Source organism: Rhagoletis zephyria, unplaced genomic scaffold, assembly GCF_001687245.7.
Source record: "Rhagoletis zephyria isolate East Lansing unplaced genomic scaffold, Rhagoletis_zephyria_1.1 Rzeph_scaffold_01046, whole genome shotgun sequence".
Classification (NCBI taxonomy): domain Eukaryota; kingdom Metazoa; phylum Arthropoda; class Insecta; order Diptera; family Tephritidae; genus Rhagoletis; species Rhagoletis zephyria.
The window spans coordinates 1,010-20,902 of NW_016158130.1; the positions used below are offsets into that span (position 1 = coordinate 1,010).

The 19,893-nt window shown below is 35.8% G+C and overlaps 1 protein-coding gene across 1 annotated transcript in view; it reads right to left on the bottom strand.

Moving 5' to 3' along the window:
* Positions 1 to 2,232: 2,232 nt before the first annotated feature.
* LOC108362593 (protein ABHD11-like) overlaps positions 2,233 to 19,893 on the bottom strand; it is a 44,993-nt gene continuing 27,332 nt past the window's right edge. Inside the window, exons 2-3 of the mRNA XM_017615634.1 lie at positions 2,807 to 2,980; positions 2,233 to 2,735 (exon numbers count right to left, since the gene is read on the bottom strand). Of these exons, the coding sequence (XP_017471123.1) occupies positions 2,496 to 2,735; positions 2,807 to 2,980 (414 nt within the window). The 3' untranslated portion in view covers positions 2,233 to 2,495. The remainder of the gene's footprint in view (positions 2,736 to 2,806; positions 2,981 to 19,893) is intronic.

Below are 19,893 nucleotides of genomic sequence, written 5' to 3' on the forward strand. Positions count from 1 at the left end.
CCGTCAAACCAGAACATTTCAGATGGTAAATACCATCACACAGCCAGCACGATAAGTAGCGTTGAGAATCGCTTTTAATTTGGCAAGTATCAAGATCGCACTTCATATTGAAAGATTTATGTAATAACACTCGTTAATAAAAAGACAAACAAAATAAATTATAACAATTAAGGAGCTTATGTAAATAGCTTTAAATAAATGTAACGAACAGTCTGAGTATCACTGTAATTATGACACTTAATAAACGCAACGCAAACAGCTGTGACAAGAATTACTAGAAGAAGTAAACAAAAAGAGTAGAACAAATGTGCAAAAACAAAATGAATTCAGTTAACTACAAAGGATGCAACAACAATGATAGCAACAAATGACTCTGCAATATTAGAATGTATGCTAGTGAAATTTAATTAAATTTAGTTTAATATAAAACACAATAACTTTCACTTAGCTTCAATTATTTCACACTAAGATGCTCATAAGCACTTTTTATCACTACTTTAACTCAGAATTAGCACAATAAACTTAGCAAATAGAAAGCAACAAATCAGAGCACAATAAAGTACAACCTCACAGCTTGACGTATGCGGCCAATTTTAGAATATGCGTCAGTTGTATGGAGCCCTAGATATCAAACTCATTGTGACAGACTAGAATCTGTGCAAAAACAGTTTCTATTATTTGCACTAAAAAAACTATCTTGGGACACGTCCAAGAATCTTCCACCTTACAAAAACCGTTTGAAGCTTATAAATCTGCCAACGCTTCACAGCCGTATTGTTTTATTCATATTCGTGGTTTTTATTCATAATAAATTTTTTAAAGGGGCTAGTTAGTAGTCCCTTTTTACTGAATGAGATCAACTTTTGTATTGCCTTAAGGCCGTCAAGACATTATAAGCCTATTTCGCTAAGCATTTGTAAAACAAACTTTGAAATGCATGATGCCTTTCGTTGCTTATGCCATGACTTTAATAAGCATTGCGATTACTTTGATACTCAGCGTTTTAAATAAATAATGGTAATTGGTATTTGTAGCTTTTAGTTTTGAGGCAAATATAATGTAACCGTGTTTTTCGTGCCCGCATTTCGGTGTAGAACAGACCGATCTGTTGTTAATTCGGGTATAGGTCTGTTCTTCTAACGTCAAGATATCCTCAATAATACAACATCCCAACGAAGCGTTCTATAGCATATGTAATGGTTCATCCTATGGTGCCCATACTGGCGTCTCGGATAGTATTTATCTCGCGTTTCGATTGTACACCTAATGATACATCTAACGGCGCCCTTACTGGCGTCCCTAATGGTACCCTTACTGGTATCTCGACTTTCCATTGTACCCCTAATGGTACATCTACTGGCGCCCCTACTGGCGTCCACGATGGTAACCTTACTGTTATCACGCGCTACGTATGAGGGAGACAGCTTGGATTATGAGCTCAGTGGATTAGGATATCGTTTTTCTGCGTTACTACCGCACGTATCATCACTACTGGCGGAATACATTGCAAATAAATTGGAAATCTTTTTAAGGCGATCGACTGCTTTTTATTGCATAGTGCGATCGCAATAGATGCAATCTCGATAAGAGCTATTTTATGCTTAAACTTTTAAAACCCTTTGTAATTAATGTAATATTCTGTAAGAATACAATTTTCTGTAGACAAAATAAATAAATAAATAAATAAGCTGAAGCAACTGGTTTCATTTCTCTTTTTCGCTTTTGCTGTCTGCTTTTGCTGATTTATTTGTGTTAGTCGTAGCTAAGGAATTGCAAATGCATTGAAAATGATCAAGAGGTGTTTGCTTTAAAAAGCAAAAAAATATATATCTTATGCTATTTTGCAGTCAGCAAGTCAAACCCTGGTTTTACTTATTAATTGTGGGTTTAATTTTTTTTAAGAATACATACATAGCGTCGCTTAAAGTACAAAACCGCGTATGTGAGGTTGCATAAATTAATTTCTAGATAGTAAAAACACTCATATTTCAAAATGGTTCTCTTTTTTTATAAAGCAATCGCATTTCTGGCTAGAATATTTCAGGACGAATGGATAAGGATTGAGCCAGAGCTTGTGTGATCAAATCCAATTTTTGGCAGCAAATGTCAGTTACGCGGTTTTGCAGAATGACGATAAGCGGTTTTCTACTTTAAATAACTATAATGAGAACTTCCGTTTACGTTCAAGTAATCGATAACTAATATTATCGTATGAGAGAAATGCACTTCATGTTATTAGCGGAGTTTAATTTAATTATTTCAGGCTATTTGGAAAGTCAGTGTGGCGTCAGTCGGTCTGCACAAATCGATTTGAACGGGCATATGTATTTACTTTTGTATTAAACTAAAGTAAGGCCCAAGATTTGAGTCGATACAAGAAATAGAACCTCTGTATGTTTGCTTGGGTCCACCAGACTCCGCGTGATCATTACGAAATTTGTTTGAGGTGTGACTATTCCAAGTTAAGCTTAATTAGAATTAAACTTATGTAAGTGTTATACATACTCTCCATTGTCCCGCTTTTTTAAATTCATTAATATAAATTCAACAGTTGATTGGTCTCCAACTGCTTCCTTTATTTGTTCTTGAGCTATTTTACGCCCTTGTCCCAAGGAATGTTTTGCAGGTATATCAACATTTGCCATGGCTTTGAAAATATTTTCCATAGTGTGGAAGTCTCTTGGCAAAGCAATAGGAGATATATCCACAATTATGGCACGGTCGATTAATTCGGGCTGCGAAACAAAGAGAAAAGACATGTAAGAAATGGTTTTGATATTTGCTTTGGATAATCTAAAATACCTACATGTTTAAGAGCTAAGTGCATCATCGTTCTGCCTCCCATACTATGTCCCATTACACAAGCTTTTGCCATTCCTTGTTTTCTCATTAGTTCGATACTATCTACAGCCATATGAGCTGAACTGTGCTCAGGTGTATGAGGACTGTCGCCGTGATTTCTCGCATCTACGGTGAATATCTGTAAAAAATTAAGGCCGCTCAACAATCTCCGCAAACCAGTTAGACATACGAAATTAGTGTCGGATCGAACACAATTGATTGGTCGGAACGGAGCGTGGGTCTTCCATTATTAACAAGTAATTTTTAAGCAAAAAACACAACCATCTTCAATCTGATATGTATAAAAAATTTTGGAGTACCGTTAATTTTTTCATGATCAAGTGATCGGATCTAAACAAAATTAGTATGGCACCGCCTGTGAGACACTACCTTTCCGATAGAAAACGGTTGACGTGGTCCAAAGTTATGCGGTAACGTACATAAAAAAAAATATTCCGTCGAATTGATAACCTTCTCCTTTTTGTGAAGTCGGTTAAAAATAAGTACAATTGTACAACATATTATCGTAATCCCTTGTTTTGTTAAATGTGATGTGCCTGAAAATAAAGTACCGTTAAATTCCGAAAATCTCCCACTGTGAAAATAAATCTGTAGACTATAAACAAAAAAATAAAATAAATAATTGGTACTGGCCAAAGAAACCCTGGAGAATATTTTCACTATGGTGTTGAAGAGGGTATTAAAAATTGCTTGCTTGAGGTAGATGAAGAAAATATTCAGTTATTCAGTTGTGCTCAGTAGCAAACCACAGCAATCACTCGGTAGTGAATTGCAGAATCTGACTGATTGTGGGTCCCTTTCGTATTTCTTGTTACATTAGAACATTTTAAAACTACACATCATGATTTTTTGCTTTAAATTTTACCTTACTTATAAACTTTTTTATACAAATATAACTCTTTTCTTTTGACATCGGGGCCACTTCATAAAAGTCGATATTTTAAAACAAGGGTGGCCATTTCAAGGGCACGCGTGCCAAATTTTTCTCTTCTGCTTTAACACGCACACGAGAAAAACTGCGCTGCTTTCACACATACATGCGCATACTCTATGAATCAGTGATACCGACGATTATGGTTTTGCTGCGATCGTGCTCAATCGATGCGAAACTTTCAAGCCATCAAGTCGCTGCAAGACACGTTAAAGTGTTTAATATGGAAGTGAGGGCACAATGTTTGGTGTTTCATGAAGAAATCGCACGGATGACAAACTTTTTCGTTAAGCGCCTGTATAGCGCCACTATATATATCGTTGGCTTAGTTCGCAAACGTGCTAAGTCCATTTTTTTTAATTTTTCAGGAGGGACAAAAAACCGTCTAACTTTTTTTGTTGTTAATATTTTCCTGATCTGTAAATGCAGTTTTCTTCCTTAGTTCGTCTTGCTTCAGTACCAATAATCGGCCAATTTCAAAATAAAGCTGTTGCAGACTTATAGGCTCTTTTGGGACTTAGCACATTTTCTCCTTATGATTTTGTTCTTTTAATGTGGACTTAGCACATTTTTTATCAACTTGTTTTTCATTATTTTGTATTGTTAAAAGATTTGGTTGTTTATTTTAAATATATTTAATTGTTTTAAAATGAATAATAACCTAAAACAATCTTATTTCATTGCTGTTAAAAATATAACTATTTTAAGTTGTAATTTGATGTACCATTTATGTATAAAAGAAAATAAATAAAAATTAAAGAGCAAATCATTGGTGAGGTAAATCATCATAAAACGTATGGTGGTCTTTGGTTAAGATTGATTTTAAAAATTGCAAATCTTCGTATTTTTTAGCAGTTAGTTTTCTTCTTTCTAGGTAAAGTTGTTGCAAATTTGAAACTCCATAGCGTCGATACTTTTATTCATTTTTTGAGGTAAAATTTTCCAGGCATCAGAAAATCGAAGTTTAAAATATATTTCACTATTTGGAGTGTATTTAATGCCCCGAATATCCGTAACTTTGGCATCACCTTTACCGCGTCCAGGTCTTATAGTTTTATAAAATTGAACTGTATTAAAATTTTTAAAAAAACGTATAATCCAAACAAGTGACATCATACGGTTCTGGCTTTTTTCGAGCTGTTTTACATATACCAATGTAATCAGAAGGGACATCAATATTTCTATTNCATTTGCCAAAATTCTTTAAATATTTTTTTTCTATCCTCATCAGTAATTTGTGCACACTTTATAACGGTATTTTTTTTACAGCTACATCTTTCCTTTAATGTCCGTGGTTCTTTCGTCTTTTCATAATTCCAGCTGCTACCGACTTTTTGTTTTCCCAAATAACATTTACCTTTTTCTCTACGTTTTTTATTTCTGATCTTAAACCAATTAGGATTTTCAACACGGTTTCTCTTTTTTCGTCTTTTTGATGTCGAGGGTAACTCGTACGAATCATCGGAATCAGTGTTAAAACCATACGGAACTAATCCTATAACGCCGTCATCCGATTCAATTCCATAAGCCTCATTACCATTGTTATTTTTATCAGCAGAATCCATGACAATCTCCTAATTAAATAACCAATTTACCAATGTTTTCCCAGAAATGAGATATAACTCTGTGTTTGAAATTAAAATAACTTTATAATTCTAGTTTAAGAAACTAAAAACACGCTTTTACGATGGAGTGAACTAAAACATAAAAAAATAATTTGTAGATGAAAGCCAAAGCCTGGGCTGCTTGTTACTAATTATTCTGAAATTTGTATCGCTCTATCGAAAAAATTAAAAAAACTTACCACTGTGTATATATTTTTCTTGATTTTTTTGGACTTAGCACATTTGCGTACCACTGCATAACAACAAGTAAGAACGACATTACGGTAACTTTCTTTTTTGGTAATGATGAGTTGTGCTATCTTACTGCATCAAAATCTCAATTTTCATAAAAAGTGGACTTAGCACATTTGCGAACTAAGCCAACGATATATATAACTATATTAAAAGGTTAATTCTTTAATATAATCTCTACCTTTCACACTATTTACATAATAAAAAAATCCCTTTTTCTTATAATATGCAACTCGAAATCGTTGACAACACTGTTTGCATCAGACGCGTGAGCGACTTATTCTCTTCATTCACTCATCGTTTAGCAAAATTGAAATATATGATTGTGAGAGTTTTGGCTTTGTTTTAAAACATTCGATCATAATTTTTTTCTTTAGAGTGTACTTTATAAATCGTCGCCTGAGGAAAAGATTGTGATAAGCGCAATTTTGAGGATTTTTAGTTCTAGGTGCAGTTATATATTTTGAAATAAGGTCTTTCGATTGGTGTTTTAGGTATCTCCTTTAGTTTCCGAGATATTGACTACAATTTTTTCGATAATTTAGTAAAAATTTAGTAAGTGATGCAGTCATATTAAACTAATCAATATCTGTTGCTCTCCATTTTTGGATATCTCCTTTAATTTCCGAGATATTGAGTAAAAAGTATCGTTGATTTAGTAGAAATTTCGATCACATTTTGTCGTATTTCATACAAAGTGGCTGCCAAATTGTGGACAAATGACGCTTACGACNTTTTTCTTGATTTTTTTGGACTTAGCACATTTGCGTACCACTGCATAACAACAAGTAAGAACGACATTACGGTAACTTTCTTTTTTGGTAATGATGAGTTGTGCTATCTTACTGCATCAAAATCTCAATTTTCATAAAAAGTGGACTTAGCACATTTGCGAACTAAGCCAACGATATATATAACTATATTAAAAGGTTAATTCTTTAATATAATCTCTACCTTTCACACTATTTACATAATAAAAAAATCCCTTTTTCTTATAATATGCAACTCGAAATCGTTGACAACACTGTTTGCATCAGACGCGTGAGCGACTTATTCTCTTCATTCACTCATCGTTTAGCAAAATTGAAATATATGATTGTGAGAGTTTTGGCTTTGTTTTAAAACATTCGATCATAATTTTTTTCTTTAGAGTGTACTTTATAAATCGTCGCCTGAGGAAAAGATTGTGATAAGCGCAATTTTGAGGATTTTTAGTTCTAGGTGCAGTTATATATTTTGAAATAAGGTCTTTCGATTGGTGTTTTAGGTATCTCCTTTAGTTTCCGAGATATTGACTACAATTTTTTCGATAATTTAGTAAAAATTTAGTAAGTGATGCAGTCATATTAAACTAATCAATATCTGTTGCTCTCCATTTTTGGATATCTCCTTTAATTTCCGAGATATTGAGTAAAAAGTATCGTTGATTTAGTAGAAATTTCGATCACATTTTGTCGTATTTCATACAAAGTGGCTGCCAAATTGTGGACAAATGACGCTTACGACAAAATTTTACTAAAGAAGATCCTTCATAAACTCAAAACTAATTAACAATAAACATTAAAAATTAAATAATTTAAGAATCTTGTGAACTTGTAACATTTTCCGAGACTTTGGAGAAAACCTATCTCCGCGATTTTGAGAAATTGCATTCCAAACTTCAATCGCGATTTCCCACAACCTGCCGAAATTAACATACGATAGTCTTTTACCCAGGCGATGAAATGCAAATTAAGAAGTTGGGAGTGTTTAAACTATTTTGGTGCGATCCTGCTGTAGATTTAGGAACGAGTCAAGTTACAACACATTTTTCGAAAATAACTTCAGAGGCAAACATTTTATACAGGCGGAACAATTTTTTAATTCACTTTTATTGGTTTTTTTGTGTGTATGTGTCAAAATCGTGGAGGTGAAGAGTTTCGTTTGGAAAGAGTATTTTGTCCAAAATCTACAATTTTATCTAATTTCCCGATTAATATAATTGGCAGTCAACGACACATTTAATCGGTTCAGTTAAATGCATTTTTATTTAAATTTTATTTCATCCGAAATAGCCGATAAATCATTTCGGTAACGGATTCCATAATCCATTAAGGGAAATTCGATTGGCCGAAAAATACCTTGAAGTGGATTTAATTCGAGTACCTAACTACATTCGTAACATTACTTACATATACATAGTTGCATAGCACTGAATAAACCGAATACTTTGCTATTTGAATTTAATTAAAAAGTTGTCCGAGGAAAATTACCCATTTCGTGAAAACAACCATGAATCTTCAAAAAGTTTTTCGCTGAACGTATTAGGTGATACGGCTAGATGCCTTTCCAAAGTGCGTTTTGATAGATGACTACCTTATATTTGTTTGCCTTAATAAAGAATTGAATAAAAGAGGCAAGTCAATTTTAATTGCAAATGTGTATAGCGTACATAGGTTCAGAATCATTTCGAGAACGCTGTTAGTAAAGCTATTTAGTTATTAATGGTATATTATTCTTTACATCACGATAAGTAGTCGCGGCACCTGGCACATAATCTCAAAAACGTTATAACACAAAAAATAAAAGACGATAATGACGGTACCGTCATTTCGGGAACGTTCCCGGACTATAACGAGCAAGTAAAGTACATTCTAAATATTATGTTTTAATTAAGTTTGAGATTCTTCGGTAATTTATAAAAACTCCTACAAATTTTAGCTGTATAAAATTAATTACTCTACTTATATTTCGAATATATATTTTATTATCTTTCTAAGTTTTAAAACCGTTCTCGAAATGACTTTCCAGTTCATCATTCAGTACGTTTCGCGATAAATTCAAAAATATGTCAAATGAATTTATATATTTTATATACAACATATATTTATATATACAAATCAATTTTGTTAATTAAAAATTAAACTTTATTCAATACAAACTTACGCCCAAATTCATAAAAAATAAATAAGACTTTAAATGACTCTAAATTGAAAATTCTTATGCAAATGTGACTTTACAATGCTCTTTAAACTTATTAATTATATTTTTTATGAATATGGACATTACTACATAAAAGGAACAACGGTAAAGTTACTTCCCTGAATTGCACATGGCTGAGTTAGTTTTTCTTAAAAAGAATTGTAAGGGTATTATGAATACGAATATTTCATGTATATCACCGTCCGACAAAACTTAACTTTTTGCTGCACCCATGAAAAAATCAACCATTTTCAGAAAGTAGAGACAAAAACAAAGTACCCGTATTGCCCTGGGATTTTTCAAGCTTTATTAAACTTTGTACCCAATGGTTTTTGTTGTTGCTGATTACGAATCTGAAGTGAGTTCTTAAAACTTTTAAATGGCGAATGAAATATGACGGATGGATTTTTAAAAAATTTTCAGATTTTTATGACATTTTATATCCAAAGGTTCTTTGGTGGCTGATTACAAAACTAAAATCATTTTTAAAAACTAGCACGGCCACATTCACATTTTAAAAATTGCAGGTTTTTGTACATATTTTGCGAAATACCTGCTCCAAGTGAATTTTTAGAGGCCAAATGAAATGAAATATCACGACCGAGTGTGCGAAAGTGTAGTCGACATGTAATCGTTGCATCATGATTGTGGCGATGAAGCAACTATGATTGGACGACCAATGTGCAGAAAGCCTAACGGAAGCCCTAAGAAGAGTGCACCCTCAATAGGGTCGCTCCACAGGGACAAGGGCGTTAGGATTGCGGGTTTTCCGGGCCCACGAAGAGATGTTTCGAGTCATGGGGTGTCTCTCCGCATGCCGGACACTCATTTGGCACATATGCGTCTAACTGTTCAGGTATGAGTTTAACCTGCTGCAGTAGCCAGAGCGAAGTTGGGCTAGTATGGTTCTAGTCTCCCGAGGCAGAAGAAGCTCCGTCTCGTCGATTTCCGGTGGTTGCGCGCCTAGAACGGCATTCACAGGTCTGGAGTCTACATAACTCGAGACTGACTCCCTGTGAATGCCGCTCAGGGCTTGTCGATAAGCTGACGGGTCCAGATGTTGTGTAATGAACCTCTGGACTTCGTCCGTCAGTTCATAGAGATGCCTCCTGACGTGCCTGGGCGAGGGCTCTTCTGCAAGCAGTTGTCTATTTGGGTGACCACGTCTATGGCTCCCAACAAGAAACTGTTTGCAGAGCATTGCGTTGTGCTCCTTTATTGGGTGCATTTCCGCCTCGTCGTGCAGGTGGTGTTCTCGCGACATCAGAAGGCATCCAGTCGCTGTCCGTAGTGCGGTGTATTGAGTAGTCTGCAACTTCATCCACTACGTCCTACTAGTCCCCGGCGACCACACTGGTGCTGCGTAATTTAAAACCGGCCGACCTATTGCTTTGTATGTTGCCAGCAACGTTTCTTTTTCTTTGCCCCAAGTACTGCCGGCTAGCGACTTGAGGACCTTGTTGCGGCTCTGTACTTTGTTGACAGTAGCGGTTGCGTGCGCAGAGAAGGAGAGCAGACTGTCGAAGGTTACTCCGAGTATTTTGGGGTTATTCACCGTCGGAATTGGTGTATCATCGACGTGAATTTCCAGCGGTAGCCTGACCTCCTTCGTCCAGGTGGTGAACAGGGTCGTAGAGGATTTTGTAGGGTAGGGGATTAGGCTCCTTGCAGTGAAGAAGCGAGAAAGCTCGGAGAGATACCCGTTTACTTTCAAACACAAGTCAACAATTCCATTCCCAGACGCCATGTGTCAGACGGTGTATTCAACGATCCTTTTTTCATTACTACTGGCGTATTCTTAAAATCATGTGTTTCCTTGCTACTACACCGATCACTACTTTCCGAATAAGTTTTTTTTTTTATAAAAGTGTATTCCCTTAGCAAATTGCAGCTCAGAAAGTTTTCCCTCCTTTCCTTTGGCATCTTGCTTTAAAAAAATTAAACACCTTTTATGTTATTATTGTTGTGGCGTAAAAACATTTGTTTCAACAGTGTTAATGAGTTTCATACCTCGATTTGTTACAGAAAAAATGGAAAAAGCAACAGAGTCTAAGAGCTTAAACAGACGGCAGCATTGATCCGGATTAACTCGGACTTAATCCGGTTCAACTGCAGTTAATTCCTGAGTTGATCCGGATCAACGCCGCCGTCTGTTTATGCTTTAAGCGATAGAAGTTAGAGGTGCTATTTCGGAGATCACCGTTCGTCAAACCTCTTTGGCTAGACCTCAGCAGAGATCAAACCCGCATCATCGATGTGCAAAGTCAGCAACACTAGCCGCTGAGCTTATCACACCCCGTAAACCCTTAAACACGTTTAAATTTTTAAATGAATTTTGTTAGCTAGAGAAGTGAAGTGTTTAAAGAGTCATAATTTATGTGTTGATCTATAAGTACCTTATTTAACTGAAATTACTATCCTTTTAAAATTTTTCTTGTCAGTTAAAGAAAACCAAACTTAATGGTAGTACAAAATATTGCAGAGAAGTACATTTGTGTGTACTGCGAAGTACGAAGTACAACGGCTCGAAAAGAAGTACTGTACTTCGGAAAGAAGTACGGTTGGTCACATTAGTTATAATCCCAAAGCGCAGCCGAAGGCCGCCTACGCAGAAAGAAGTTCTGCCACTGTTCTTTACCAACACAGAAAGGAGAATTCTGCGTAGTAAGGGTTATGATCCCTAAGCGCGGCCGAAGGCCGAATACGCAGAAAGAAGTTCTGCCACTCTTCTCCGACAACACAGAAAGGAGAATTCTGCGTAGTAAGGTTTATAATGCCTAAGACCGGCCGAAGGCCGCCTACTCAAAAGAACTTCCGCGCAAAAATATCACTCCTCACCATTTTTAATATTCATATGTGTAATATAGCTGCTTACTTGGACAAGGAGAGGCAGCATGCACGCATGCTTGCCGGCCCTAGCTAGCTCGTCAGTGGGGGGGTATTTTCTACCTCCCTTGCCTTTAGCTATATTAACAACAAAAACTTAATCATGCCTGATTGTGAGAAAACGCGTTGATAAACTAATGCAATACAATAAAAACCAAAAGAATAGTAGAAGAGAAAAGATGAGCATCGAAAGGAGAGTCTGTCCGGGTCAGGAGGAGTCGTCTCACCCTTTCTACGTGCGCTCCACGAAGCCATGGGCGCTGCTGCGACTCCTTCCTTTTAGCAGCGCCCCCTTTACCTGACAGGTGTCCGTATGTAGATCAGTCGGCTGTCCTCTCCGCACCGTCATAATGTCCCCCTCTACTTTCCCTCAGTTGGGCAAGCACAACACCCACACCAAAAATATACAAAACTAGCACTCCATATTTCCGCTATACCCTTCACCTAGCGAGAAATGCAAATCATAATAAATATATATATAAATAAATATTATTTTACTTTCTTTATTCCGCTTGCCTATACCTACAATAGCATTAGTAATTCAGAACTACTTAATACTAGTATGAACTCCAAAACTCTTAACAGACAAAAGAACCTAGCTACTAATTCAACTAGACAACCTGAAGGTTTGGATATGTATCTATATTCCCACAAAAAATATCTAACTCCGGTCTAATATCATTTTATAAGTTTGTAATTCCAACAAAAAAATATAATCAAATGCAAAAATATATCTTTCCGTATCAATAGGAGTGTACTCGTACGCCCAACTATCTAAAGTTTTAGAAAACTTTTACTGGTTTTGCGTTCTCGTACCCAAAAAACTTGCAAAGTAGGGGAAATTGAGGGAGCAAAATGTGAAAGAGAGCTGCAAATTTCTGCTGGAAACATTTTTCCCAGCTAAAANAAATAAACAAAAGAAAATATGGCCTTTTTGAGTTATTTATTGCAAATTTTATTATTAATGCTAGTATACAACGAAAAAGTGAGTAAATTTAATATGCACAACGTTGGTTGTGTTTATATCTCGCTAATTTGCTATTAATCGCCAGGTTCTTTACTGTGTTGTGTGTGCTGACCATGGTTGCCGTATGACATTTTTCGTTTGTACCATAATTTACCTTTAAATATACCAAAATAGATTCAAATGCAGCATGCTGAAATGTTGTTTTGCTGAAGTTTTCGGTTTTGGTAGGTTGATTGTTGAAATGAAAATTTTATAATTTTAAAGCTACATCTGTGCTATATCTGTTACATTGTTTTTGGATAAATGATGGGTGTTTGGTGGAGATACTCTTGTTTTTGAATGCGTCACCATGTGATATCGAGGGCTTATATTCAATACCCTCTATCTACAATTTTGATGAAAATGAGTTTTTGATGGTAACGTGAGCTCTTATTTATCCTTCAGCCATGACAATAATGCCAAACTTAAAATTTTGCTTTTATGGTATTATATTCTCATTTTGAAAAATCCACTATCTGCAATAACATTTTGTTACAAAAGCAAAATCCTCTATCTACACAATTTTGCTGGAAAATCGTTTTCATTACCATTTTTTTGTGGCAGGTCAAATAAAGACTGGGTAAGTTACATGTGCCGATGCATGTATGTATATGTTCCGGTAAAATCCGATCTTAGGTCAAACTAGTTTTGCCCAGGCTAGTGCAGGGCAGGGCAGGGTGCGATGTCCAACCGAAACCAAATCTTGTGGACTGCGTAGCTTCAGTTGGACTGATGATGAGAGTTACAAAAATAGTTTATTCTAAGATCGGGTTTGGCCGGTAGCTTACAGGTATATACATGTCCGCTCATTTACTACAATAATGTCATAACTCAAAAAATCAAAACTCGAGAAAGACGGCTTTAAAGTTTTGAATTTACATATACGCCGATACTAAAAATGAATACATATTTTATTCTAGTGAGATTCTGGTAAAGGCCTGTATGCAGCTCTCAAGAAAAGCAAAAACTCCATATAAAATGACGTACAAGAAATGGCTAAGAAATTTTCTTGAGTCAAATTTCCTTAAGGCAGTATGCAGTTCTTAAGAATTTTACTACGCTTTCTACTACGGTTTTCTAAAGTTTTTTGTGAAGAAAGAGCATAAGGCAACCCAGTTTTGCAACAGAAATATATGCCCGTTCCATTATTTCTTGAGGAAAGAGTGAGGCAACAGGCTGTGAAGTATCAATGTCAAATGTCAAAATTCCTTGGACACACACGCGAAATAATGGCAATTTTTTCTTGACCGTTTTCTTGAGAGCTGCATACAGGGCTTAATCGATACAGCTATGATATTTTTACACGAAATAGAAGAAGACGTAGCGATAATTTCTGCATACTCAACTCAAGATTTGTATTTTTTGGATTATGACACTACTAAAGTAAATGAGCGATGTGTATATGTTTATTTGCCTCCACTTGGTCCGAAGATTCCCACAATTCTCTCTTACTCATATCTATTTAAGAATTTGACCAACCATCTCTTCGATGACAGGCAAAAGCCCTGGTGCAGACAAAATCCCGTACCCCGTTCTAAAAAATCATCCGTATCCCATCAAACATAGAGTCATTAAACTCCATAACTACATTTTATTTCAAGGCTTATATCATCAAGAGTGGGAAACTGCTATTATTATTCCTATTGCCAAACTAAATACGCTAATGATATTTTAATTTTTTCTAAGACTAAGGACTTGACGCAAGTAAAAATTATTTTTTCTAACATACTAAACGATCTAATCAATTGGTCCAAATCTTCAGGAGCTCAGATTTAAGCTGACAAAGTAATTTTTTCACATATGCAGAAAATACAAATAAATACATACATCCAACCCTCTCCTTGTCTAACACCCCTCCCCTATACTGATACATTGAAAATATTTGGAATGATTTTTTACAATAAACCTACTTTTAAGCAGAACTGTCATTATGTAAAAGTTGACTTTGGGCTCGTAATTTATGGACACTGCGCAAAAAAACATCTTAAATTGCTAGAAACACCTTACTATGTAGCAGAGGAGAAAAAGCATCCGTGCGTTTCCCACCTCGCCAATAAAAGCTATCTCTCACGTCGAATCCTGCTTTCAACAAAAAAACTGATGTAGCAAGCAATCACCTTTATTTCGTATATTAAGCTACATCAAAGATTTCGACATCATCCGATGCTTACTAAAGTAAAAACTCTACCGCAAGGGCATTTGCCCAGTTTGATACTCATAAATTACCTGGGAGCTTATTTTCACAGACGGTTCCAGATATGGTGGTAACAAAAGGGCTGGGTGTTACAATTGTCTTCAGTGCTTTTCCCCCGTACTGCTCGGCATTTACAGCCGAATCAGCTGTACGTTTCGCCTCTATAAACGAAGGAAATTTCCTCATCTGAACGGACAGTAAACCAGCCAGCGAAGCCTCTTTTAACAGTGCTAATGATTCTCATATAATTTCGAAATCACGTGAAATACTCTTTTGACACAAAAACACATTTAAAATTATGTGGTTACCTGGGCACATCGGAATAGAAGGGAACGAATTTTCACACCTACGATTTCTGCATTAAAATCTTAGTTTAACATAGTATTTACGTCTAAAGAACTGACATTTTCATTATTCTGCAAAACCCTCTATCAGCAAATTTTTCTACATAAATAGTTATAATTCGAATTACAATAACCTCTATCTGATCTTTAAACTAAAATTAACTGAATTAAAAGTAAAAAACTAGTTTTAGTATATTGCGTGAATATTTAAGACATGCGTGTGTACTTAAAATTATTANGATATCACAAATAATTATGAGAAAAATAACTTATTCATATAATTAATTTGTATTTTAAGGGCCGGTTACTCTATGTCTGGTTAACACTAATCTGCGGTTAAACATCGTTATCGACGACTTCGACTACATGCATATAACAGGGAGTCGGTAACGTCGATAACTATGTTTAACCGGAGATTAGTGTTAATCAGACATTGAGTAACCGGCCCTAAAAAGATGTTTCTTATCGAAAACTATTCAATTGTATAAAATGCCAAATCGGGGGAAAATGTACCAAACAAAAAATGAATTGCCAAATTAATCACCAGTGACAACTGTGCAAGTGATCAGCTGTTTCGAGGTTGCAAGTTTTTGCAAATTTTGCGTTCTCGTACTTCTGTTGATATTTCGTCTCTTTGAGAGCGAATGCTGCTAAATTCTCAGAACTTTTGCTGCTGGAGAATTTTGTCCTCTCAATACGAGTACACACCTAATGTCTCTAAGACTAAGGGTATATGTAAGTGTATGTAGGTAACGATGTACGTGCACATACCCAATAAACACTAAACAAATATTTCTCCAACCATGGAGAAATTCATAGTTCTCAAGTTGATATCCAACATCATTCTCCAACTCATCTCTAACCGACGCGCAGATACGTAAAAAGTGATAGAGAAACGAATATTTAATTATCAAGTGAAAAACTAAAGCTATATAAAGAGGAAAATTACCAACAAAAAGCAAATAATCTTCAAAACGTCCTCAAATAATCTTGAAAGAAAATAAAACGCCAAGTGAATCAAGTGGAAAAATTACTGTCCTGTGAAGTGAATTATTGTAATACGATTTTGCTTAACTACTAATACAAAAGGATTAATAAAATGAAAAATTAGTATTTAAATTCATCTATATATGTCGTTTCAATCAAAAAGGTATAAGGTATTTTACTATTTCAATTTCAGTATTTCAATGATATGTTTGAGACCAATTGGAGAATTACATTGGACTTCAAGTTGAGAACTAGCATTTTCTCAACTTGAGAAACAGTCCTTTTTTCATACAATGAAAAATGCCCTTTTTGTTGAGAACGCTATGATCCTCCACTTGAGGTACTGTTGAGAAACAACGTTGGAGATTTGAGAAATACCTTAGTTCTCAACTTAACCTCAAGTTGAGCTCAAACCTAAATGTTTATTGAGTATGAACAAAAGAAATTGCTATGCTCGCAAAGCTCCGCGTTTGGTCAGTGCGCTATGTATACACATTAGTATGTTCATATATGCATAAACATACATACACTTCCCTGTGCGAAACACTATGTATATGTATATGCAAATGTAAGCAAACAAGTATATATGTACGTGTGTATGATAGAATGAAGTTCTGGAATGCACTCACCTGGTTACTGCAGCGAAGATGGTACCAGCGACGAGGACGATAACCTGGATGAGGAGAGCTTAGACTACTGTTTACATAAGTAAATACATAAGTCTATACTAATGGTTCCACTGATCTCATCTTTGCCAGCTCGATCACTCGCTCATGGTGGCGGGCATCGAGCCGGTCAACCATGACGAAAAATAGAAATAATATTTAGGAAAAGAAGAGAAAAACGAAAGGTGTGTGCAGCAACAAAGAAGAAAAAAAGGAATAGTAAAACGAAATTATTAAAGAGGCTTTAGCGCGTTTAACTTTCAACAAAAACTTCAAAAAAACTTATTCAACAATATATTTTAGTAGAACCGCAAAAAAAAGGTGTGAATAAACAAAGTAGTGCTCGCGTAAATTTGCATATATATATGTGCGTAACTTAAATTAATAAGCCCTGACGGAAAAAGTATGCAGATATATAACCGAAGGAAGTATTCAAATTGGCTCAGTGACAAAAACAAATCAAAAAAAACTACTCCGAAATTTAAGATTTTTTTTGTTAGAAAAGTAAAGACTTCAGTAAATATTCCTATTCAAAAAACCCTTATTATAACAAAATTAACAACGTTGAATAACAAGAAACGGGAAAATGCAAGGAAAATGCACAGAAACTAAGGAATTCCAAAGAACGAGGTAAAATAAATGAAGTGGGTGAGTAATAAGCAAAGAGAAAAATTGTAAGAATTAGCAAAAAAAACTTATAAATTATCGATTAAATTGAAAAGGGCAAAAAGGGACTGTGTAGGTACTAAAGCTTATGAACTAAGAATATAATTGACAAAGACCTCAAATTAATTTCAATATAACTTCTAAAGAACAACCAAAGATTAGTTAATTTCCCTAATAATAATGAACTGCAACCGTCCCACTTTTGGCGACGCTACTGCTGGAAGCTTGACGCTGCTGAGCTTCTGCTCCAATTGCGCCGGTCTTCGCTGCGCTGCTCGCTTGCTCCCGCTCTTTAGCGCTCCCACTCTGCTACTCCTACTCTGCTACACTTCCTCCACGATCGTTCCTTCCAGCGCTTTGGCGCTCCTTACTCTGCTACGCATACTTCTGGTTCTCCAGGCCCACCATGTATACACAGCTACCTATGTACATATGTTTAAACTACATACATATGTGTAGCGGCCATTGACCTGCACTCGATAAAATCACTAGATCAGCTGATACGATGTGCAGCCCTTTGTGGTTGTGCTTGCTAGGAGTTGGTAGCTGTGGATCTTGGCCAGGATCCCTAATTGATAGCTCAACTTCTTCAGGCTTTCGGCTCGTACATATGTATGTATGCAATGGCGTGTGCTGACGTGCTGCTGTGGATGACTGTCAGATGGGTGGAGTTGGCAGGGGTGGTAATCTAGAAGTGCCTGGTCTGGTGGTACTTCAAAGTTTACCCACGGCGGATTGTGGCCCTTTGCTCAATTTTATTTGGCGCTGGACTGCAATTGTGATATTAGCGATTAGTTATTTTGGACATTGAAATATATCTGCGTATACTCAACCGAATACTTGTGCACACACTCATGCACACCTTGTAGACCTTTATAAACATATGTGCGTATGTCCCACTTATGTTCACAAGTATGTGTGGGCTTATACATAAGGATCCACGTATTTAGGATATAGCTCCTGACCGTGGGTTAACGTTTCACATTTCTTTGATCACATTAACCTACATCAGATTCCAGGGACTTTCTGCAACGGCTGCTGGTCAAGATCGTATAGCGTATAGTTGGCGGTATATAGCAAGACCGCTTGACCCGTTCACCTTTTTTTTATTGCTAGTTTTAAAACTTGTTAACTCGACTAGCGCGCACTCTTAAACAATATTCTATTACACTGCCACCACTTCTTTATTGATCCCGTTGGCGTGCGGCAGAGCCTTTTATAGAGACGAGTGTGCTGAGAAGCACAGTATAGACAGTAGCCAACCTTTTTGGGTTGTTGTTGTAGTAATCGTTGTTGTTGTAGCTATGATCACCCTTTAGGAAGGCACTGGGTTGTGTGCTGCAATTTAATGGCCTTCCTCAGACTTTTTCTTAGATTTCAGGGTTGTGTACTGCATTATCACTAGATAAATAAATTTAAACATTTGACAAGTCGTGATTTTATTAAGGGAATCGAATAACGTGCTTTATTGGATTCGGCCAACATATAAAATACCGCACCGCTTTATGTGTAAATAAGTTTTGTCTTTGTTAGGAAAAGATCTTTTATCTTCCAATTTTTCAGATTTCCAAATAACGAGGAGCATTCGGAGAAATTCGTCATACCGAGCCCTAACCGCTAAAATAATGTATACATATATTTTTTTAAATTTACTTTTTGATGCAGGTGCTCTAAAAAGCATTTATGCATGAAAATTAAATTTTGAAAAAAGTTGTCTTACTTCATTTTCGCGGCTAGGGCTCGATATACATTTCAGCGTGAAGGAAACATGAGACCGTCAAATTTGTGTTTGTTTGTTGAATTCCCTGAACCGACCCTCTTATGATACGGCACTTCATTCTATGTAGTAGTTTACAAATATACACGTATACTTCTAAAATCACAAACATTTTCATAGGCTGTCTTTCTTTGATTTCGAATGGAAAACTCATTGCGATCATATTGTACTAGCAATATAGAAGCATTACATATATGCTTCCGGCAAACACATACATACACACCTACACTAAACAGAACGCTGGCGCTACATATGCAAAAGAAATGTTATATAAATGGAAAATAAATGTTATGGAATGGACGCATTCTTATATACCAGATATATAAACGCAATCTAAACTTAATTTATTTTCTTTAATTTATTTGTTTTTGTTATTTATCTCCTTATAAAAATTATATTCAACAATTTTTATTGAGCTTGAGGCCGTTTTTAATGAAAAANTTATTGTGGAAAAGCAACAATAATTTGAAAAAATGGTAGAAGTGATAGCTATTTCGGAAATCGCCACATTTCATCAGACTTCTTCAGCGGGATTCGAACCGACGACCCCAGCTGACTCAGCCAGCTGCCTACGCACTGTGCTAAGTTCGCCTTATAAACTGTTGTTGCTTTTTTGACTTTTTTCATGTGAGCCAACTACAATCAAGCGGGACTATTCCAGTGCTATTTAAACTTGATCATGTGGTTGTTGGTTTTTGTTGTTTCTATTTTTAGACTGTTTAACTTTTACGTGTGCGCGTCCTTAAGTTATTTTCNGA